The 21,418-nt window shown below is 62.0% G+C and overlaps 10 protein-coding genes across 10 annotated transcripts; 6 read left to right on the plus strand and 4 right to left on the minus strand.

Moving 5' to 3' along the window:
- Window position 1: 1 nt before the first annotated feature.
- On the minus strand, window positions 2–1,303 carry PAN0_002d0949 (uncharacterized protein; the record flags this gene model as incomplete). Its single annotated transcript, XM_014803116.1, has 3 exons — window positions 2–469; window positions 1,047–1,168; window positions 1,270–1,303. 3 exons carry the CDS (start codon window positions 1,301–1,303, stop codon window positions 2–4), a joined length of 624 nt encoding a protein of 207 aa, XP_014658602.1.
- A 1,462-nt stretch (window positions 1,304–2,765) lies between these two features.
- On the plus strand, window positions 2,766–4,667 carry PAN0_002c0950 (aspartate kinase; the record flags this gene model as incomplete). The annotated part of the gene is made up of 1 exon (XM_014803117.1): window positions 2,766–4,667. The coding sequence occupies one exon, from the start codon at window positions 2,766–2,768 to the stop codon at window positions 4,665–4,667; it is 1,902 nt and encodes a 633-aa protein (XP_014658603.1).
- Window positions 4,668–5,703: 1,036 nt separating this feature from the next.
- Window positions 5,704–7,560, plus strand: PAN0_002c0951 (uncharacterized protein; the record flags this gene model as incomplete). The annotated part of the gene is made up of 1 exon (XM_014803118.1): window positions 5,704–7,560. The coding sequence occupies one exon, from the start codon at window positions 5,704–5,706 to the stop codon at window positions 7,558–7,560; it is 1,857 nt and encodes a 618-aa protein (XP_014658604.1).
- A 91-nt stretch (window positions 7,561–7,651) lies between these two features.
- Window positions 7,652–9,074, minus strand: PAN0_002d0952 (uncharacterized protein; the record flags this gene model as incomplete). The annotated part of the gene is made up of 2 exons (XM_014803119.1): window positions 7,652–8,940; window positions 9,026–9,074. 2 exons carry the CDS (start codon window positions 9,072–9,074, stop codon window positions 7,652–7,654), a joined length of 1,338 nt encoding a protein of 445 aa, XP_014658605.1.
- A 36-nt stretch (window positions 9,075–9,110) lies between these two features.
- On the minus strand, window positions 9,111–9,633 carry PAN0_002d0953 (uncharacterized protein; the record flags this gene model as incomplete). Its single annotated transcript, XM_014803120.1, has 2 exons — window positions 9,111–9,425; window positions 9,526–9,633. The coding sequence occupies 2 exons, from the start codon at window positions 9,631–9,633 to the stop codon at window positions 9,111–9,113; spliced, it is 423 nt and encodes a 140-aa protein (XP_014658606.1).
- Window positions 9,634–10,264: 631 nt separating this feature from the next.
- PAN0_002c0954 (uncharacterized protein) lies at window positions 10,265–11,273 on the plus strand (the record flags this gene model as incomplete). Its single annotated transcript, XM_014803121.1, has 4 exons — window positions 10,265–10,510; window positions 10,631–10,699; window positions 10,801–10,833; window positions 11,061–11,273. 4 exons carry the CDS (start codon window positions 10,265–10,267, stop codon window positions 11,271–11,273), a joined length of 561 nt encoding a protein of 186 aa, XP_014658607.1.
- Window positions 11,274–12,941: 1,668 nt separating this feature from the next.
- On the plus strand, window positions 12,942–14,780 carry PAN0_002c0955 (family 5 glycoside hydrolase; the record flags this gene model as incomplete). The annotated part of the gene is made up of 1 exon (XM_014803122.1): window positions 12,942–14,780. One exon carries the CDS (start codon window positions 12,942–12,944, stop codon window positions 14,778–14,780), a length of 1,839 nt encoding a protein of 612 aa, XP_014658608.1.
- Window positions 14,781–15,766: 986 nt separating this feature from the next.
- Window positions 15,767–17,389, minus strand: PAN0_002d0956 (s-adenosyl-L-methionine-dependent methyltransferase; the record flags this gene model as incomplete). The annotated part of the gene is made up of 1 exon (XM_014803123.1): window positions 15,767–17,389. One exon carries the CDS (start codon window positions 17,387–17,389, stop codon window positions 15,767–15,769), a length of 1,623 nt encoding a protein of 540 aa, XP_014658609.1.
- Window positions 17,390–17,654: 265 nt separating this feature from the next.
- On the plus strand, window positions 17,655–19,991 carry PAN0_002c0957 (uncharacterized protein; the record flags this gene model as incomplete). The annotated part of the gene is made up of 1 exon (XM_014803124.1): window positions 17,655–19,991. One exon carries the CDS (start codon window positions 17,655–17,657, stop codon window positions 19,989–19,991), a length of 2,337 nt encoding a protein of 778 aa, XP_014658610.1.
- A 376-nt stretch (window positions 19,992–20,367) lies between these two features.
- Window positions 20,368–21,408, plus strand: PAN0_002c0958 (NAD-binding protein; the record flags this gene model as incomplete). The annotated part of the gene is made up of 1 exon (XM_014803125.1): window positions 20,368–21,408. The coding sequence occupies one exon, from the start codon at window positions 20,368–20,370 to the stop codon at window positions 21,406–21,408; it is 1,041 nt and encodes a 346-aa protein (XP_014658611.1).
- Between the last annotated feature and the right edge of the window lie 10 nt (window positions 21,409–21,418).

Below are 21,418 nucleotides of genomic sequence, written 5' to 3' on the forward strand. Positions count from 1 at the left end.
CTCAGGAGAAGCGGAAGTGCATGTGTTGGAGATTAGGCGGCGTTGCTAGGTAGACGGAGACGGCATGTGCAGGGCGTAGGTGTGGTGGGCCACAGGAACGAGCGAGGGGTAGGGCAGCGCGACGTCGGTGTATGGGTGGACAGGCAAGACGAAAGCACGGCGAGGCGGCGTTGGTGATGAGTCTAGAAGAGGCGGATGGGTTGAGGTCAGCGCTGGTGGTGGAAGACACGCGAGGTGTTGGTGGTGATGATGAAGAAGAAGCTGGTGGTGTGTGGATGGGGATGGGGATAGGATGGAGATGGAATGAGGATGTGGATAGGCGGACACGAATCGCGTCAGATTTGCGCTCCTCCGGCAAAGTGTGCGGGCGGCGGGAGAGAGGCGATAGCGTAGGCGAATTGCGTGCAGGGTGCTGCTGAGTGCGGCTGCAGCTTCGGCGACTGACTCCTGTGTACGCGCCGCTACGCTGCTGTCAAAAACGCGGCGGCCAAGAAGGCCAAGAGCCGAGCCAAGGCGGGGGAGCGGCGACAAAGGGTAGTCGGAGCGGTGCGCGACTGAATGCGTTGCTGCTGTGCTGTGCTGTGCTCCCATCCGTCGGTCAGTCCGTCGGTCGGTCGGATGGTCAAATCGTCGGTCGAGCTGAGCCAAGGCAGACGGAGGAATTTCGGCCTTGCGAGAGCAGTACGGCTTTCTAGCGATGCGCGGACCGGAGTGCTTCCGCGCTGGCTCGCTCGCCTTTTCCCCAAAAAAAAGAAGACGCCTGCCTGAATCCTTTGGTCCGGCAAGAAAATCCGAAAGCGGGAACGTGTGGGATTCTGTCAAGCGGCAGCGGCAGCAGCAGCAGCAGCAGCAGCTGGGCGTCGGGCGTGGTCTCGGGTGCACCTCGCTCCCCACGCCAACACTCGCCCCTCCCCTCCCCGCCCACCTTGCCCTAGGAACATTCGCACGAACATCAGCGTCAACTAGAGTGGTGGGGACTGACACACGAGCCCACTCGCCACGCAAATCGCACGATGCAAGCCGACGAGGCCTGAGCATCTACGCACAGTACGATCAAGGATACGGTCAATTTCATGTCGAACGGCGCTGGCGTTCATGCGTGATGAAGCGGCGATCTCGACGGCGGCATGTGCCGTAGCAACGCTGCAGAGCATGACGACCATCGATCCTAGGTGCCAGGTGCGAGAGGCCAGGTGCAAGGTGCACGGCAGATGACGCCGATTGCTTGTCCAATCTTGCCGAGGCGGCTGCCGGCTCGATGGAGCGCACGCTCCCATCCCACTCGGGCCTGCCGACGTGGCATGGCGTGGCGGTGTGGGTTCTTTTTTTGGGCTTTGCGCTGCGTGCTTTTGAGTTTCTTTCTCGGCAGCGGACTGGCAGCCCCGGTTGTGATGCATGCGCGCCAAGGGTCATGCTCGCTTGCCGCTCTCTCTCTCTCTCTCATCCCGCACGCACCCTGCATTCGATGCAAGCTGCAGCGATGGCCATCTCAACACGGCCGGTGCTGGAATGCCATCCCAAAGAGTAAGCTGCACCGCGCATGATTTTGGGCGCTGCCACGCCGATGCGCAAGGACGCCGCACGCGTCGCAATCTCACCCGCCCCTTGCCAACCGCGACGATCGGCGCCGATCCGACAATGCTCACCACGTTCCGCGCTGTCATCCAAGCTGGGCCTTTCCCACGCGTTGCCCCTGTCGCCTAGAGCAATCTCGCCGAACGTTGAGCTTTTCGCAGCGCAGCCCCTCGTCGCGCTCCGGCGACTTGCCCACATGAAGATGCGTCGACAAGCCGAAATGATGCGGCGTCCTTTTCTTGCATTTCTCCGGCCATGCAGGCGAGCTTCATCCGCATACGCAACCGCGCTGCTGCAACAATTGCTGCACCACTCGGCCTTCTTGCTTGCTCGCTCATGTCAGCCTCTTCGCTTTGCATCCGGCTTGCCTTTGACGCTTCATCTCGCCGGCGTCCTTTGGTTGCAGCCCCTCCACCGTACCAAGTTGCCGCCAAGCTGCACTCCACAATGCCTTCCACACCTCATCTCCTCATCGCGCTGGTGGTTGCGTTCGGAATCCCGACGGGCCGTTGCAGCCCCACACAGGCGTGGCCGTGGGAGGGTGCCATCAAAGCACGGTGACATAGCTGTGCGACTTCTCCATGGCGCCATAGCCTCAATCGCTTCATATCAGACTGTATGATAGCTCGGTAAGAGGTGGGGTGTGAAAAGCGTCGGCACACTCGGGACTCAAGCGCATGCTTTGAGCCTCGAGCTTATCATTTCACGCGGCAACGCAAGGGGCCCCAGACAAAGCCTTGCCCGGTGGTGACCCAACTCAAAAGCTTCCGGTCCGGCAAAGCCTCGCCATGATGAGCCGAGGATTCCCGAAAAGCCGAGCGGGGATCCCGGGGCGAGCCGAACGACATCTCCAATGTGTTAGGGCATTGCAGGCAAACATCTCGGCGGCCGCATTCAGATCGGGAGATGGCGAACGGAGATATCTGGGGTCAGCGGGGGCGCGTTGACCCGCTGCTGATAAAAATTCGACCCTTTTGGGCACTTCTTGATTGGTCGGATCTTCTCAGATCTCTTGTCTTGTCTTGGCTTCGGCAGCAGCGGCGGGCGGAGGCCATGCACCAACGAGTCACCGATGGCACCATCTTCAGCCCACCCACTCATCTTTGCCATCTCCCCCACCAACGTCACCCTCTTGCGCGCTCTCTCTTCCTAATTTCGCCCCTCTCTCCTCCACCACACCATTCGCCAACATGCCGCCTACCACGCATCTCCGCGGGCCACCCGATGATCCCTCCACCGAGTGGATCATCCAAAAGTACGGCGGCACCAGCGTCGGCAAATTCCTCGATACCATCGCACAGCAAATCGTGCCCTCCTATCTGGCAGGCAACAAGGTAGCCATCGTCTGCTCGGCGCGCTCCGGTCAGACCAAGGCGCTCGGCACCACAAACCTCCTCCTTCAGGCCGCCGGCGAGGCGCTAGACGAGGCACATACCCCCTCTGCATCCCTCACCAACTCGGTCGCCTCGCTCGCCTCCAACGCCAACGGCGCACAGACTCCCGTTCATCGCCCAGGTTCCGCCTTTTCGCGCAAGTCCAGCTCCAGAGGAACCCCACTCGGCCGCGTCGAAGCCCTCAGCAGCAACGTTCTCGACTCCAAGCTCGAACAGCTCAAGCTCAACGGCAAGGCCGCGCACCCAACCAACGACGCCGGCTCCGACTCGGACGGCGAGACCGCCTCTGGCTTCAACGCCACCGTCGACCGCATCCTCTCCGACCACATCGCCTCTGCGCGCAAGGCAGTCACCAGGAATAAGCAGCTGCTCGAACAGATCGAGGCCGACATCGTCGACGATTGCGAGCGTCTGCGCGACTTTCTCCTCGCCGCAAAGATCATCGAGGAGATCTCGCCCAAGTCCAAGGACATCATCATCGGCGTCGGAGAGCGCCTATCGTGCCGCATCGCCGTCGGCGCCCTGCGCGATGCCGGCGTAGAGGCAGAGCTGGTGACGCTCGAGAGCATCGTCGACCCCTCCTTCTCCGCACACGCTATCCAGGACGTCGGCGGCGAATTCACGCTCGACCAGGCCTTCTATGACCAGCTCAGCGACGCGCTCGGCGACCGCTTGCGAGCATGCACGGGCGTGCCCGTCGTCACCGGCTACTTTGGCAACGTCCCCGGCTCGCTCCTCTCCCAGATCGGCCGCGGCTACACCGACCTGTGCGCCGCTCTCTGTGCCGTTGGCGTCAAGGCCAAGGAGCTCCAGATCTGGAAGGAGGTCGATGGCGTCTTCACCGCCGACCCGCGCAAGGTGCCCACCGCCCGCCTCATCCCCGCCATCACCCCCGAGGAAGCCGCAGAGCTCACCTACTACGGCTCGGAAGTCATCCACCCCTTCACCATGGAGCAGGCCATCAAGAAGGCCATCCCCATCCGCATCAAAAACGTCGAGAACCCCACCGGTATGGGCACCGTCATCTTTCCCGACGTCCCCGAGGGTCACGATGGCGCCGAAGACAAGCTCGTCGACGGACACGTAGACCAGCCGCGTCCGCCCATGACGCCCTCGGCTAGCAAGTCCAACTTTTCGGCGTGGGGTACGTCGGCCAAGACGGATGCGGCGAGGCCCGTGATGGGCGAGAGGAAGCTGCCTACGGCGGTGACGATCAAGGACAACGTGCTGGTGCTCAACGTGCACTCGAACCGCAAGACGGTCAGCCACGGATTCTTTGCCAAGATCTTTGGTACGCTCGACAAGTACGGTGTGGTGGTGGATCTGATTTCGACGTCCGAGGTGCATGTGTCGATGGCCATGGCTGCCGGCTTGCGTCCGCGTACGCTCGACAAGGTCAAGGCGGACCTGCAGAAGGTGGGCACCGTAAGTGTACTGCGCGACATGGCTATTCTCAGTCTGGTGGGTAAGCATATGCGCAACATGGTGGGCGTTGCGGGTCGCATGTTCACCGTGCTTGCCGAGGGCAATGTGAACATCGAGATGATCAGCCAGGGCGCGAGCGAGATCAACATCTCGTGTGTGCTGCACGAAAAGTTGGCGGTCAAGGCACTCAACCTGATCCACTACTCGGTGCTCGAAGTGAGCCCCAAGCCGTCCAACTCGGAAGCAGGCGCGTTTGGAAGGTCGTTCTTCTAAGCCTGCGCACCGCACCATGCCAAACGCTCGACTTGCTCCAACAGCGTCGCGTTTGTCGTTCTGCCTCGAATGATTGTTTATGCCTCTCTCTCTCTTTCTCGCACACTCTTCATTGTCACTTGGTCCAACCCAAAAGCAAAAGCATCACACCCGCCCGCACTCCACCATTGTACTTGTATCCATTCTGCTCTGCATTCCAAACAAAAGATGGTCACTAGCTATGTGTCGTACGTGCTGCCAACACAAAGATGGGCTTGGCAATGGCCAGAAGCATCGAGCTTGATCACCTCGCACAACCGACACGTTCAGGAGCGCCCACAGCCATGGTCGAAATGGTCGAAATGGTTGAAACGGTCGAAATGGTCGAAATGGCCGGTGAGGCTGGTGTGGCCGAATGATCATAAAAAGCGCGAACGCAGGCATCGCTTTCCAGTCGTCGCTCTCGCTAGAGGTTTCACTTGGTTCGCCGCATCACTGTGCGCTTGGGCATCTGTCTCGACCATGGCGGCGCAAGTGTGGTTGCAAACGCACAGCTGGTGAACCGCTTGGTTTGTGCAGGGTGAGCAAGCTCGAGATTTTTCTTTTTCTTTTTCTTTTTTTATTGTTTTTGACCGGCAGCTACGACGATTGGACGCGATATGTCATTTAGCGCCACGCTCTCGCACTCTTGGCACACCCCCCAACGGGTTTGAGCACCGTCGTAGGCCCCAGCCTAGAGCACTGCGTTGCCTAGCTTGATGATGCTTGCTGAATCAGACTCTACACTCTTTCCTGCACGTGTGGTATCCGATTGTCCATTCTTTCCATCCGAGCGAGGGGGGTCAAGGTTGCTTCTGTTCCTCCATCTCATCAACGTTTTTCTTTCGGGATCATCACAGGAGCTAGGTACCGGCTACCTTTCTTCCTTTCTTCGTTTGTTTCTTCATCGCCACTGCTTCCCAGCTGGACTGTCTTTTTTTTTCGTTGCTCGATGCAACGTTGCGTTCTTTAAAACCACCCCTCAAGAAAGTAACGACAAGCAGGTTCTTGTCAAAGAATGAAGACACAAGCGGGTCTCGCCGTGCTGGCTGTAGCGGTTCTCGCCTCGGGATGCAGCGCCGAGGCGACAAGGGAGGTGGCTGGATCGAGGGATCTGTTCGACCAGATGGTGCACAGTTTGGCGAGCAAGTGGATGCCCGGTTACAGGGGAGATGGATTGCAGTGGAGCGTGCATCCGCTGCCGAGGAACGTCAAGAGGCAGAACAGCGCCAGTCCAATGGTGCTCCAGCCTGCCGGAGATGAGGAGGAGCAGGGGTTGGGATCGCTAGCTGGACTGTTTGGGGGAGGTTCGGCATCGGTGCTTGCTGCATCGCCGAGTAGGTCGGCCACCCAGGCGAGTGCTACGGACTCTGCTAGTGCCTCCCCCGCGTCTTCGGCTGCCTCCTCAGCCGCGACTCCCAGCGCGGATCGGTCGGTCAGCTCCACCCCGGCCACATCGAGCGTTCCCACCGCACCGGCATTTTCATTTTCCACGCCCAGCCCCAGCGCCTCGTCTCCGTCGTCGAGCGTGTCGTCGACGGGTTCGGCGCGACCTACGATGTCTGCTCAGAAGGACGATGACGCGCCTCCGCCGTCGTTGCTCTCGCCCAAGCACAAATTCTTCCCGCTCGTCGTGGCGGGCATCGCGGCGGCGGGATTGCTGGCGCTCATGCTGTTGATCGCCATTGCGCGCGCGGTAGCACACGACCAGCTACGCCGCGACAAGCTCAAGCAGTCGTACGGATTCGACGAGTACTCGGACAAACCGGGCAAAACCGGCGACAAGTTCACCTCGAACCCCGAAGTGGGTGCAGCGCGTTCGCTGCGTCGCGCTATGACGCGCAAGAAGCTCGGTAGCTTTGCGAGGAGGACGGCTGATGGAAGCGTACTGATCGAGGTGGGCGATGAGGTGTTTGCGGTCCCGCCGCATCTGGCCGATTCGTACCGCGACCGCATCCTTCGCGAGAAGCGCTCGCGCTCCGATCTGAGCCAGGAGGGATTGTTTGGAAACGTCCAACCGCGTCATTTGAACGATGGCGGTCCCGATGCGGATGGCAGCACCGCCAGGGCTGCGTATGATACGATGCTGGGCGATAAACCGTCGCGCAGTCTGAGCCAGAGACTCACGGATAGGTTCAAGGCGATCACCACCTCCCCCAAGCCTATGGGGGCGTATTCGTTCGATGCACGCGACAAGGGCGCTGTTCGACAGGTCGACCTCGCCCGACCTACGCTCACCAAGGGCGGTGCAGAATGGTCCATCCAACCCCAACCCCAACCCCAACTCCAACCCCAACCGGAGTATGGTACAGCTAGGGTGGTGGAGCGAACCAGTGCACGACCTCCTCCTCCTCGCGATACCTCCAAGCCCGTCACACGCAAGGCACCACCCAAGCTGGAATTGTCGACACTCACGGCCAAGTTGCAGGATCTGGAGAAGCAGAGCAACGTCTCGAGCTCGTCGGGGCATAGTCGACGATTACCTGCCGAGGCGAGTCTCTCGCGCTCGGCTGCATCGTCGGCGTCTGCAAACGGCACTTTTGGTGGAAGTGGGTCCGGGTCCGATCTGGAGGCAGGATTACCAGGCGCATTCCCGGAACGATCCAAGTCGCTCGCACGAGCTCGTAGCGTCAAACCACTCATCCTGAGTACCACCGAGCGAGTAGGAGGGTATCGTCATCGCCATCCCGACGCACACCGTTCCCGAACCCAGGTGCGACCCAACAAACCTCTCGAACGCAAGTCCACCGTAGCCCTAGCCTCCCCGACCCGCTTCAGCCACGATAAAAACCCCGCGCTCGTAGTACATCCGGAAAAGCCCCAGGCCGCTTTCCGTCCGCTGCCCGTTCCTCCGCCCTTCACCCTCCCCAAATAAGCCACTGTAGACCCTTCACCTTCACTTCACCCAGCCCACGCGATGAAATCTCAGAAACCAATGGAATTGACACCCCGGCGTGGCATGGCGACTAGGCGATCGACGCAAAGTCGAATGTGGTGCCTTTGGATGCGCCGCTGGGATAGCGGTGCTGCGATGCGGCCGAGGCATTGAACGCGCGCGGCGGCGGAAAGTTGGTGCTGGGCGAAAAGCTGAGCGACCCGGACGTGAGTGGGGGCGACAGCACCCTGCTGATCGCTGCGGCGGGCGACGGACCGTTGGGCCGCGCGAGTGTCGAGCTGGCCGTGCGCACGGGCGGGGCAGCGACGGGCGGAGGCGGCGCACGTACAGGCGGCGCAGCGCTAGGCGGCGGCGGCACGCGGCTCGGAGGAGGTGCACGACCCGGAGGCGCGGGCGGTGCAGATGCCGGCGACGCGGGCGCACGTCCAGGCGGAGGAGGCGGCGGGGGCGCAGACGGCGCCGCCGAACTGGTGCGCGAGTGGCCGCCAGCGGGAGGTGGGGGAGGCGGCGGCGCTGCTGACCGACGCGGCGGTATGGGTGCGGGCGAAGACGGTGCGGGCGACGCAGGCGCGCGCGGAGGCACGGGAACGATCCGCGACGGCGGCGCACTCGAGCCACCTGCGGCAGGAGGAGGTGGCGGCGGAGGCGGCACACCGGCTGGCCGGGTCGGCGTTGCTGGCGCCGCAGCCGCAGCCGGGCTGGGTCTCGACGGCGGCGGCGGTGCAGCCGCGCTTGGGCGCCCAGGCGGCGGCGGCGGCGATGGCGCGGACGGTGCGCTGCTCTGTGGCCTACCCGGCGGCGGTGGGGGCGGCGGTGGAGCTGCTCCGCCAGGCCGTCTTGGCGGCGGAGGAGCTGCAGATGCTGGCGCGGACGGAGGCGGAGGAGGCGGCGGCGGTGGAGCCGACGACGGTGCTGCGGCTGGCGACGGGCGGCTGGGCGGAGGTGGCACGCCTCTGGATGGGAGCGATGGGGCTGCAGCACTCGGCGGAGGCGGTGGTCCACGAGGCGGAGCGGGACGACCACCGGCCGGAGGAGGCGGCGGTGGAGGTGGTGCCGATGATGGGGCAGGACGGGACGATGGAGGCGCAGGAGGAGCGGCGGGTGGTGCAGAAGGTGCACTTGCGCCCGGTCGCGACGGAGGCTTGCCCAGACTCGTATTGATGGTCGAGCCAGGACCGCCGCTGGGTTTGAGCTTGGGCATGCCACCTGCAAAGAGACCGCCTAGGCCTGGGGGGCCACCGAGAGTTGGACCGCCACCGGAAGAGATGGCTGAACCACCGCCTCCGCCACCTCCTCCACCGCCTCCACTGCTTTTGGCAGCATCGATCTGCGGGGCCGAGCGGTCATTGGTCACCGCCTCTGTTGGATGGGCGAACATCAAGAAGCAGAGGCAATCGACGGATCAGCAGACGCTTTTGAACGGTAGAGGTATGAAGCTACTCACTCTTGAGACCTTTGCCCTTTTGGATGGACGAAAGCAGCTCGGCGTTCATCTTGGCGGAGCGTCAGCAGAACGCTGAGGGGCGCAACTAGGATGTGACGGAGAGCGCGCGCGCGGCGAGGGTGTCGGTCGGATAAGCCTGTTTCGGGATAGACGCCTGGCCACAGAGTAGTTCGCAGTGTGAGCGCGCTCGAGCAAGCCGGATGGATGATGGAAGATCAAAGTCGAGACGGTGTCGACTGAGCTGCGAGGAGCGGCGTGTGGAGGCACGCAGGGGCTGTGCTGCCCTGGGGCTTCTCTGTGGCCCGTGTTGCGGCGGCGCCGGTTCCGAGGCCGGAATGCTGAGGGTGCCATCGAGCGTCAGCGCGGCGATCTTGTTGATCGTGCCCGATCCGAAATTAAGCTGTTGTAAATGTTACTTTAGTGGTGTAACAAATTCAAAGATTCGCATCGCCCTCGGAGATGTTCTCAAGGCTGAGAAGCTTGGATGCAGAGACAATCACGAATGCGGTCGGCAGGAGGCCCATGCTTCGATGCAAGGTCCCGAGCGATCCGAGCGGCCGCGATGCACCGAAGGACCGAGCAGAGCGGAACGGAAGCTCGCGTTGCATTCCGGAGAGGGGCTTGGGCGCGAAGCGAGGAGGGTCTAGCTTTCGGTAGGGGTTTTAGCGTGCGAGCTAGGAGCAGGAGGCTTGAGCGGCGTCCGTGCTTTGCTCACGCTCGAGGAGCTACAGCATGAGGATCTGTGTGTCGCTGTCCGCTTTTTGGTGACACCTGAATAAGTTAGGCGATGCATCGGTTGCACTAGCAGTGTGCGGGGTGCATTAGCTCAAGGCGTCCATACTGGTTGCCTCCAATGGCGCACGAGTAAGCGTGCGGTGGCGTGTCTGATGGTAGCAGTGCAACGACAGCCTAGCTCTCAAGCCTGAGCATCTCGCATCACGTGTTGATGGGGCAACTCGTCCGGACGATCTAAAGAGACGCAAGGAGGAGCAGAGCTAGCTCAGGCTCGGTTGCGGTGTGCGCACCGAAGGCGGGGTAACAGACCAAGGCTGAGTCTGTTGCGACCTGCTCATCCTCAACAAAGATGATAACCTTGATGATGGAGAGACTGGTTGCTAATCAGGGCACAGTTCGCTCTGGAAGATGCGTCGGATCGGTCCGAGTGCGAAGCGTGTGAATCGACTCGAGAGGCGATGTCAGTGCGTCCGGCGATCAAGAAGGTGGCGTATTGGCAGCACAATGAGGCCCGACGCCAAGCCAGGCCAAGTGTTGGAGTACTTTGAATCTGCGCGAGTCAGGGGCAGCAAGATTGGAGGAAAGCTAAGCGCGGTCATGCTGGAGTGGATGGAGCGAATCGCCACGGCCAAGACAGGGGCTTGGCGGCATGAAAGCTGGGCTTTGGAATTGGCCGACTTCTTCAATGCACGCTACGGCGATCCGAGCCCGGCGGGAAGCCAAGCCAGGTCGGAGCAGCGTTTGGGCCCCGTTCGCAAATATGTGCGATCGGGCTGAGACGGTATAAGCCAGTGTACTCGTAAATGGAGCCGGAAAGCATGCTGCCAAGGACGATGAATAACCGCCCTGCGTTCCACCTCCGCATTACAGACGACACAACATCTAGCCCACACTGACACCGACGTCAATCGGAGCTTGGCTCCATCAAGAGGACGGGAGGTAGAGGCGGGTGGAAGGAGCAAAGGCAAGCACGCGTAAATTTGCGGCGGAGCGTGAAATCTATGCACTCTCCTGCTTTGCTGTACAGTCCTGTATTATAGGCTGGCGGCAAGAGTGACGGCGCCATGGAAGCAGTAAAAAAAAAGGTAGAGCGTGGATCAACCAGATTGCCCCCCTGCCCGCTTCTAAAGTTATCGCTGTGCTAGAAAGGCTGTGGCCTCCGCGCGCGTCTAGGCCAGGTTCAGGAAAGCTGTCGCCTTCTCGCTGCCGAGGTGCGGCGCCGATGTCGATGCGAGAGCAAGTCAAGTCACTTGGAAGCATGGCTTGCGCCCGGGCGTCTCGGCACACGTCCGTCGGATAGAATAAAGCGAGCGAGGCAAGCAAGCAGGCCAAGGTGCAAGGACGAGCGACCGAGCTTACGAGCCGCTCGCCTGCCGAAAAAGGAAGGAGACGACGGGCCGAGTTCAGCTCAGCTCAGCTCTGGCTGCCTTTCTTGCCTAAACCAGCCGCCAACGCGCGTGTGCATTTCTGTTCGGATCGTCAACCTGCAGGCAAAGCGGAGGCGAGACAATAATGGAAAATTGCCGGCGTCTGTCAGGCGTTAGGCGAGACCAACACTCGGGCCGCAGGCACACTCACCCTTGCCCTTTTTGGCACGGTCGGGTTGGAACCGATTCGACCCGCTCACAATCGAGCGTGCCAACTGAGCGTGGACGAGAGAGAGAGGAGAGAGTGCATCGCCAAGAGCCAATTCGCTGATTGCGATCCGATCCACAATGGGATCGGAGAAGGGTGACGGCGATTCGGCGACCAGGAGGTGTATGCGGATGGGCCTGAGCGAGAGCCGCGACAGCTGCACGTCAAGGTTCCCTGACTATCCACTCGCCTTTTTCTCGCTTCGCCCTGCGGAAGCGCCGATGCACCTCAGCACCTCCTTGTGCGGCCGAGTCGCTGTCCGCTTGCATCAGTCGGATGTGCCGGCAGTGCAAAGGCAAGCGAGCATCGGCATATTCTCACACAGTCCGAGCGCAGCTGCCCACGCCGTCCCCACGCTGTCCTCACGCAATGCATGCACCCTGGCTCGAGTGGTGTTCGGATGCTGACCGATTCCAAGGCACGCTGCGGCTCGACAGGCACGAATTGCACCACAAGCTCGAGCCGGTCGTCGCACCACCTCGATCGAGGACGGGCGGCCTGCAAAAGGGCAAAGCAGCGCGAACTGCAACCTTGTTGGATAGGCTCGCGCGGCGCTTGCTGCCAAGTGGCTCGGCGGCGTACGGTGGGTGTTGCTCCAACGTAGGGTCCATGCGAGCTTCGCATTCACTCGACGCTTTGTAGACTCTGCCAAGCCAAACACTGCCCACTCTACCTCGTCACGATCCCAAGCCGCCCTGGAATCTTGAGCTTCGGCCGGCTAGACGGCACCATGCATCGCGCCCTCTCTCCGGCGCTTGTTGGAAGCTGCCTTTCGCAGTCCGACACGCACACACATACACAGCCGCCACTTGGCACCAAATCTTGTAGAGCTTGGTCTCACTTCTCCTTACCTCGTCCGCGCGCCCCTGAGTCGAGCAGCCGTCGAGCATGGTGGCGCTCGCTCTGCTCTGCTGCTAAGCGCCCTTTCAGCGCTCTCTTCGTCTCGCTTCGTGCGTCTCCTTTCCTGCCGAGCTCCGGCTGTCACAAGCCTTGGCTCGGCAAAATGACAGCATCGGTCCCCTCGTCCCTTCCCCCTTCGATAGCCTCGCCCATCTCACTCAGCCCCGGCGACCAGCCGGACTGCAGCTGTCTTCCATTGCGCTCCGCTCCAACTCCGCCTAAGCTTCCGTGTGCCTGTCCTGTCCTGCTACGCTTGACCTTCTTCGCTGTACCTGTGGGCCCTTCTCCCCTTCCTTTGGGTCGCTGTACATTCTACACCTCGTCCCTTTCCTATAAAGACCCTCGCTCTGTTTTACATCTTTCTCCGCTCCTTCCTCATCCATTGCAGCTCTTCGCCGCAGTACCCATCCTCTCTCTCTCTCCACTACCACTCCCTAACACCCCTCCTCCCCTTTCTCCCTCCATACACAATCTCTTCTCACCTTTCCACGGCGCTCGCAGCACCACCACTCAGGCCACTGCGACCATCCAACACTCTCAGCTGGCAACGTCGACGTCGGTGATCGCTCAGCGCTGATCTGGATCAGCATCCTTCTCAGCACACTACACCACATCCTCGCTCCTCAGCAGCGTCACAGGCGCCGAGATGAAGATCACTTCGTTTGGCCTCGCAGCCATTGCGCTCGCCTTGATGGCAGACAACACCGAGGCGCTGCCCGCCATTCGCAACTACAAGGGCGTCTCGCCCTACGCCGCTAGGAATACGGTCAACCCCCGCATGCCGGCCATGAAGGACCCGCGTTCCGTCGCTGGCGCTCGCCGCATGCGCCTCAGCTCCAACGAGGCGCTCGAAGAGTCGTACCTCGACGAGATCCACTACATTCCCGCCCACGCCCAGCCCGAGTCCACCAGCCAGTTCTGGAACAACGTGCAGAACCGTCTCGAATCCGCCATCGACCGCCTCGACAGGGCCACCAACATGCTCGGCAGCTACAAGGCCGCCAGTGCAGTCAAGAGCGCCGCCAAGTCGCTCGGCTTCTCCTTCTCGGTCAACAGCCACAAGCAGGCCGCCACCGCACCCGACTTCTCCTTCAACTTCAACGTGTCGGAGCCCATGTCGTGGGGCGAGGAGGCCGAGCTCTCCGAGGCCAGCCGCAACGACCGCATGATGGACACCACCGCCGCGCTGCCCAACCTGCCGCAGGACTCGGGTTTCGACTACCGCAACAAGAAGGTGCGCGGCGTCAACCTCGGCAACTGGCTCCTCTTCGAGGCGTGGATGGACAGCTCGCTCATGCAGGCGCTCAACGACCACGCCATCAACGCACCCTACCCGAACCCCATCATCGACGAGTGGACCGCCGGTCTGTACTCGGACAAGGGCTGGGCGTCGTACGTGCTGCAGAAGCACTTTGACGAGTGGATGACCGAGGACGACTGGAAGCAGATCGCCGCCGCCGGCCTCAACCACGTGCGCATCCCCGTGCCCTACTTTATGTTCAGGGAGGCCGTCGGCCCCAACGCGCCCTACCTCACGCTCAACCGCTTCGCCAAGCTCAAGGAGGGCGTGCAGCTCGCCAAGAAGTACGGCCTCAAGGTGTGGATCGACCTGCACAGCGTGCCTGGCTCGCAGAACGGCTTTGACAACTCGGGCCGCTCCGGCCCCATCAACTGGGCCAACAACCCGAGCTACTACACGCAGACGCAGTACGCCTTCAACCGCCTCGTCACCGAGTTCACGCAGCCCGACTATGCGGGTGTGGTGACGGCGATCCAGGCTGTGAACGAGCCCAAGGGCAATGTGGTGCCCAAGGTGCAGGAGCTGCTCAACAAGTACTATCCGTGGGCGCGCAACAAGGTGGCCAAGCCGGACGGCTGGAACAAGTACTCGAACATGCTGCTCGCCATCCACGATGCCTTCCAGGGTCTGCAGTACTGGCAAAACTTCTGGACGGGCCGCGCGCGCCACCGTGTGCTGCTCGACACGCACCCGTACTTTGTGTACAGCGACTGGGAGCACCAGGCGACGGACACGCAGCGTCTGCAGGAGGCTTGCAACCTCGTCGGCAGCTTCCAGCAGTCGCAGAAGTACTATCCCTCCATCGCCGGCGAGTGGGGCATCAACGGTCCCAACGGCGACCGTGCACAGGACCGCGATCTGCCCGTTGGACCCGTCAAGTTCCCGGCGGGTCCCGCGTATCCCTACTCGGTCAAGTACATGGCGTTCATGGCGCGCAACTTCCGCACGCAGCAGTACATCTTCGAGCAGGGCGGTGGATGGATCATGTGGTCGTGGCGCAACGACAACAACCCAGACTGGTCGTACAAGACCGGTCTGCAGTACGGCTGGGTGCCCACCAACCTCGACGAGCAGCCGTACGGCTCGAACCCGTGTGCATCGATCCCCAAGCTTATGGAGCTCGCCGCGGACGGATCGGCCGAAGCCACCTGGACTGCACTCGAGCAGGACGAAGCTCTGTACTAGTTCGTCTTTTGCTCGCGCCCGGTGCTGCTCGACGATGGACCACGCATTCAACCCCGCAGCGTGGCGGCCCCTCTTTGGACTTTGCGCGCGCAGATACCCCCCTGCTGGCCCCTTCGTGCGAGCTGCTCTGGGCAGCGCCGATGGCACATGATTGATGGCCGTGCCCGCGCCTCTCATGTCCCGAGATCTTTCCCGCTACCGACACGACACGATACGATCCGAACCGACCTTCCGACCGCCGACAAGTTTCCCGACTGCATCTTCCCAATCGCCAACGACCCTGTGTGCTTGATCGAAATAGTTGATACCTACATTCACTTGGAGCTGGCTATGTGTGTGCGAGTGTTGTGAGCGGAATGAATTGAGGGGTCCGGAGCGAGTTGGATGAAGATTTGGCGTTCTCGGCGGTGAAGCCTCCACTTGGATCGCCTCGCTGCGGGCGGACCCTTTGCGGACCCTTTTTTGGTGAGAATTCGGCGCCTTTTTCCACGGCGGGAGCGGGACTGAGCTTTGCCTCTTGACTTCCACCTTGGAGCTTGTGGCTATACCTCTGTGCTGTTGCGCTCTCGAAGGTGGTTCGTGGCGATGGCGTGTCCAGTCAATCATCCGGCGTTCCATGCGCTCGTGTTCCTCATCGGCGTCATCATCGTACTCAGCAGATACGCCAGGCCATAGCCGTCTTGCACCAACGTCCAAGCACACGCATCAGCAAGCAACTCACAACTGCGCAGCAACTCGCAGCAACAAGTGCCCTCGAAACCAAAGTGCGGCATGATCCAAGATCACCGTAAGGGAGGCCAAGGTCAGCACATTCATCGCCGACTCAGGGCGCGCAGGCTTTCTCGACGATCATCACCGCCGCCATGACACATACCCCACACTGCTATCAGCTGAAACAGCCCACACCACACACAACCTCGCGCATGCCAAGTATAAGCGACATTCTATTCTGCATCTCTGCATCAGCAATGCGTACTGGGCGGTATTCACCACGAGTACGTCTGTCTGTCTAGTCTCCACACGGCTTTCCGGGTGGTGATGCTGCTATCGGAGGCAGTGCCATCTGGATTCTGCAGCCTCAACTGTGCAGTCATGGTGTAGGACCTCTGATCGTTGACTTTGCAGTGTACGCTTCCGCCGAGCTTCTGGCCGCGGTTGACGGCGAGGGGTTCCTGCAGCAGGAACCTTACCTGTTGCCAGTGCGTTGCGTCTGCATACGGGCTGGTGGTCATAAAGTTGGCGGTGTTGGCAGTATCGACGGTGGGGAGCGTGTTGAGAACCGCATCCATCGCCGTACCCGATGCAGCCTTGAGCGTATCCAGCGCAGCTTCGACCGACATTGCGCCGCCGGTGGTGCTGGCATCGTTCATGGTGGCGTCCTCGTTCGGGGCGGATTGCGAGTTGAAGTGGAGATCGAACCAGCCACCTAGACCGTGGACGATGGCGGCGTGTGCAAACGTCCATTCGACGGGCACGGTGAATTCCTGCAGATGCTGCTTGGTGATGGTGGCAAAGTCGATCACATAGTCGCTCGACACACTCAGCAGGCACTGGGGTGCAAACACCCCCACAACCGGGCTGGAGAAGTTTTCCTCGAACGCCAGCTTGGCGAACGGCGAAACGTCGACGCCGTAAAAGTTGTTGTTGAGCCACCACTTGGCCTTGTTGGCCGTGTCGTTCCACAGCTGCTTGTCCTCGAACGGCGCCAGGCAGATGGTGCCTGCCGAAGGAAAGACGGAGCCGCCGGGGGCGAGGAATCGGTCGCGCGCGTCGAGGAACGACTCGCACATGCGCTCGTGCACGAGCAGCACGCCCAGACACTCGCTCACGATCGTATCCACCTGCGTGTGGCCGTGCAGATGCTCGGACGTCACATCTTCCACCTTGCTGTGAACAGGCACCAGTCTCCCCTGCAACCACGCATTGCGCGATTCGGCCGGATTGGTGGTACCAAATAGGCCTCCCGTTGCTGGCGTTGCACTGGCATCCGATGCACCCATGAGCTCGAGGATCTCGGCCTCGTTGCGCACCTCTTCCGCCTCGCTCGATCCCGCCGCCGCTTTGGAGCTGGAGTTGCGGTCGGATGCATTGACGACGTGACGCAGACACTCGACCATGTTGGACGCCTCGATGGCATACACCTTCTTGGCACCCGCTTGCGCCGAGAAGAAGCTGAGGATGCCATTGCCCGCTCCGACGTCCATCACCACCTTGTCCTGAAAGTCGCGCGCGTTGTTGAAGATGGCTCGCTGGTACGCTGCGGTGCGCACCGTGTCCTGCAGCATCTGCGCCTGGTGCGAGAGCATCGAGTAGTAGCCAAAGTACGCCTCGTCCTTTTGCTCGTAGACCTCGGCGGACGGCCCGGCTGCCGACGCCGAGCCCGAGGCTGCTGCCTTGTTGATGGGCTCCGTCATGGATGGGTGGGAGAATGACGAGGTGAACGGGAAGCAAGAGTCGCCCGCGCTAAGGTTGGCTCTGCAACAGGCACCGCCGAGCCCAGCCGTGCTCGCCTCGCATGGCCTGGCCTGGGCTTGGCCTGGGCTCTTTGGCAGCGAAGCGGCGGCGATTGTCTCGGTCGGCTGTCGGAAGACCTGCGCTCTGCTCTGCATTTCCTTCTCGCCTGTCCGCCTTCCCGGAGACTGGCGCTAATCCACGCGACCCAGTTTGTGCATCGGGATGATCTTTAAAAATCGGGCGCAGATGCAGCGCGTCGGTTGCTCGGTCCATTTGGGTGAATTCCAGAATCCGATGGAGCCGCTCGAGCATTCGTTGCTTGCCCATCATCCACCACCTCGCTCGGCAATCCACACATCCATCCATCAGTGGGGCCCCCGACGGAGTGTGGATCTGCATCCTCTGCAAAGATCATCCAGCATGAATCCGACGATCCCATCGCCACACGCACTGCAGCCGTCGGCGCTGGCCAAGCTGTCGTTGCGCGACAAGCTGCTGCTCGCACAGGCGGTGCACGAGGTGGGCACGTCGCCGCCCGACTGGGGCCGCGTGTCGTCGCTGCTGCTCGCGCATCCGCTCATCCGCCAACAGTCGCGTCTCGAGCAGGCCGCGCATGCCGGCCTCACGCTCGGCCGCATCTTTGGCACGCGCGAGTGCGAGCGCGCATGGACCGCGCTCATGCGTCAGCGCGGCCTCGTGCTCAGCAAGGAAGAGGCGGCACCCGAACCACCCACACCCACGACCCCCAGCACGCCCAAGCCCAAGGAGCCGCGCGGGCTGCAGCCGCGCACCGACCGGCGCTCGCAGCTCGCGCTCGCACAGCTGCTGTACGCCGAGCGCATGGAAGAGCTCAAGGAGCAGATCCGCGAAAAGGAGGAGCAGTTCAAGAGCCTCGTCAAGGAGATCGACGACATCAAGTCGGGCAAGGCGGATGCAAGGCTCGAGATGGAGCTGCGCATCGAGATGGAGAACCTCGCCAACGGACCACCGCTGCCGCCGTCCACACCGGCAAGCGCGGCGCCATCCGTAGCCGCACCTACCACGCCCGGATCCAATGCATCCACCACGCCAAAGAGCGCCAAGAAGGGCCGCACACGCGCAGAGAGCTCGGCAACCCAGCCGGGCGAGCTGTCCAAGGGCTCGCCGCGGTCTGAAGTGGGCTCGGCACCCAACAGTGCATCCAAGAAGCAGGAGGCCAAGCCGAGCGCGCTCGAACCGAGCTCGCCGACCAAATTGATACCAGGACCCACGCCGGCGTTGCCCAGTACACCTTCGATCACACTTCCGCCGCCCATCTCGGCGAACAAGGCCGCGGTGTCAGAAGCAGTAGCCTCGACCTCAACAGGCACCCCAGCAACAGCAGCAGCGGCAGCAGTGGAGGCAGCGACGGCGGCACCAGCGGCACCAGCGCCAAGCTCAGCAGTCGGTGACAGCGCTGCTGTTGCTGCGCCATCGGATGGTGCGGCTGCATCGGGGATGACGACGGCCGAGGCAGAGCAGGCGGTGGCGTCGGCAGCCACGCACGCGGCAGTGCAGGCGCTGCAGGACGAGAAGGCGGCGAGCAAGGCGCTCGAGGCACAGGTGGAGCAGGCGGCGGAAAAGGTGGTCGAGACCTCGACGAATCTCGAGCTGGCGGCGCAGGCCGAAGGCAGCAGCACAGCCGAGCAGAGCGGTGCCGCCTCGTCCGAGGCCGGCGAATCTGCACCCGCCGCGGCGCCACCAGCAGCGGCGAAGGAGGTGCCCACGAAAGACGTCGCGCCGGCTGCGCCTGCGGCAGACGTGGTGGTCAAGGAGAAGGAGCCGGCACCGGCTGTGCAGAGCGATGCAGCTCCTGCCGCGCCGACAGCGGCCGTGGAGGGAAAGACAGCCGAAGCGCGCGTCGAGTCGGCCGGGGCAGTCGCCGACGCAGTGTCGAACAAACGAAAGCGCAGCGGCGACGACGAGGCATCTGCAGCGGCAGAGGAGACAAAGGCGGACAAGCGCGAGCCAGCTGCAGTAGCGCCGACGGATGGCGGCTCGCCGGTGAAGAAGGCACGGACGGCGGATGCGGTCGTGGCGTCGTCCGACGGCGAGATGGACAGCGAGGACGAGGCGGCGGCTGCGATTGGCGTCGAGAGCGAAGCTGCGTCCACCCAGCCGAGCGCCGACCATTCCAGCAAAGCTGGTGAAGCTGTCGAGACCAAGGTTGCGGAGGGTGATGCAGCGATGGAGGATGGCACGGCGGGAACGTCATCGGACGAAGACGAGGCCGAGGACCAAGTGCAATCCGTCCCCTCTAGTCGCAGACGCAGTGCTGCCAAGTTGGCCGAATCCGACACTCGCACTGCGGATTCCCGCGCTAGCGCCTCTCGCACAGCAGCAGTCAAGAGCGAACCCTCGCGCACATCGACACCCCCCTCGGCGATGAGCGAGCGCAGCAAGGCGGCCAAACGCAAGCAGGCCCAGGTGCTGAGTATGCTGCTGACGGAGGTGTCGAACCACACGCACGGCAACCTCTTCCACGCACCCATCAAGGAGCAAGATGCACCGGACTACTATACGCTCATCAAGCAGCCGCTCGACATCAAGACGATCAAGGCGCGCATCAAGGAGGGTTCGATTGGGACGCCCAAACAGCTGCGCAAGGCGCTCAACCTCATGTTCGCCAACAGTCTGCTGTACAACCGCCCGGGGACCGAGGTGCATCGTATGGCCACGGAGATGTCTGCTGCCAGCGAGGACATCTTTCGGCGGTTCGAAGGCACGCAGCGCTTCTAAAGCAATTCACCGAGATGGACGTGCGAAAAAGGTGTGAGGGTGTTAGAGTTGTGTGGGTGAGGGTGGGGGGGCGTGTGAAATCGTACGACGGCGATGCAAGGCAGGGGCAGGAGCGGGGTTTTCAAACGCCGGATCGCCATGGAATCCTCCACCCCGCCACACACACGGCTGTGGCTCTTGGATTTTTTAGAAACAACACTCGAAATGCCTCTGCTTGCTCCTCTCGCCAAAATGGGCTGATGGGCGCGGTGCGGTGCGTGTTTCAAAAGGGTCTGAGCGAATCCTGCCTATCATCTTTGCACCACACTCTCCGCACCGTGATTCATCAATCGACCCAAGGTCCACTGGCGGTTTGACCACCTTGGGTTTCGCGAGCATGGCGTCGTATACGAGTATCGCGCTCGACATGCTTCGGCACTCTCCGCCGTCGCGCAGCTGCAAGCACTGGGATCCATCCACGATGCCGCTTCTACAGGACCGCATCGTCATCATCACGGGACCGTCGTCGGGGATCGGGTACGAGACACTGCGACAGCTGGTGCTATCCTCGGCACACGTATACATGTTTGGTCGCAATCTGGATAAGCTCCGTGCTACGGCGAGTACGATTGCGGCCGAGTGCAGGCGAGAGTTGGCGGGGTTGGCTGTGGGGCATGCTCGGTACGGGGCAGAGGTGGGGAGGATGACACCTGTGCAGTGCGACCTGGGCAGTTTGGATAGCGTCCAACGAGCCGTTGACGAGTTCCTGAGCAAGGAAGAGAGGGTGGATGTGGTGTTGTGCAATGCCGGTGTGATGGAGAGCGGAAAGACGGTCGACGGGTACGAGATCATGTGGGGCACCAACGTGCTAGGCCACCATGCGCTGCTTCGACTCTTATTGCCCGCCTTGCAAGCATCAGCCAGGTTGCGAAATAGCGCCGTTACGGGCGAAACACGCGTGGTGCTTACGTCGTCCGATACGCATCGCTGGATCAACAAACCCTCGCACCTCACCCCCGCCGGTCTGGACAACCCCGATCGCGCAGGGCTGGGTTATGTCCACCTCTACGGCCGAAGTAAGCTCGGCAACATCCTCACCGCCAAAACCCTCGCCGCCGCTTCGGACGCACACAACTGGGGCATCACCGTCGCCTCGGCCCACCCGGGTGGCGTGAAATCGCAGCTGGGATCCACGAATTCGCTCCTCACGAGGCTCAAGAACTGGTTCCTTGTACCCGCCACCCTCGGCGCAGTTACGCAGCTCTGGGCAGCTACCGCCGCAAACAGCGAGCTCATCCACGGCAGGTACTTGGTCCCCTGGGCAGCCGTGGGCGAGGAGAGCGACCTCGCCAAGGATCCAAGCGTTGCACAAACCGCCTGGGACTGGTGCGAGCAACAGTGCACCAAGCACGGTCTCAACCTCCAAGACTGGCCCTAAAGTTATACCC

Source organism: Moesziomyces antarcticus (assembly GCF_000747765.1).
Source record: "Moesziomyces antarcticus DNA, scaffold: scaffold_v10002, strain JCM 10317, whole genome shotgun sequence".
Lineage (NCBI taxonomy): Eukaryota > Fungi > Basidiomycota > Ustilaginomycetes > Ustilaginales > Ustilaginaceae > Moesziomyces > Moesziomyces antarcticus.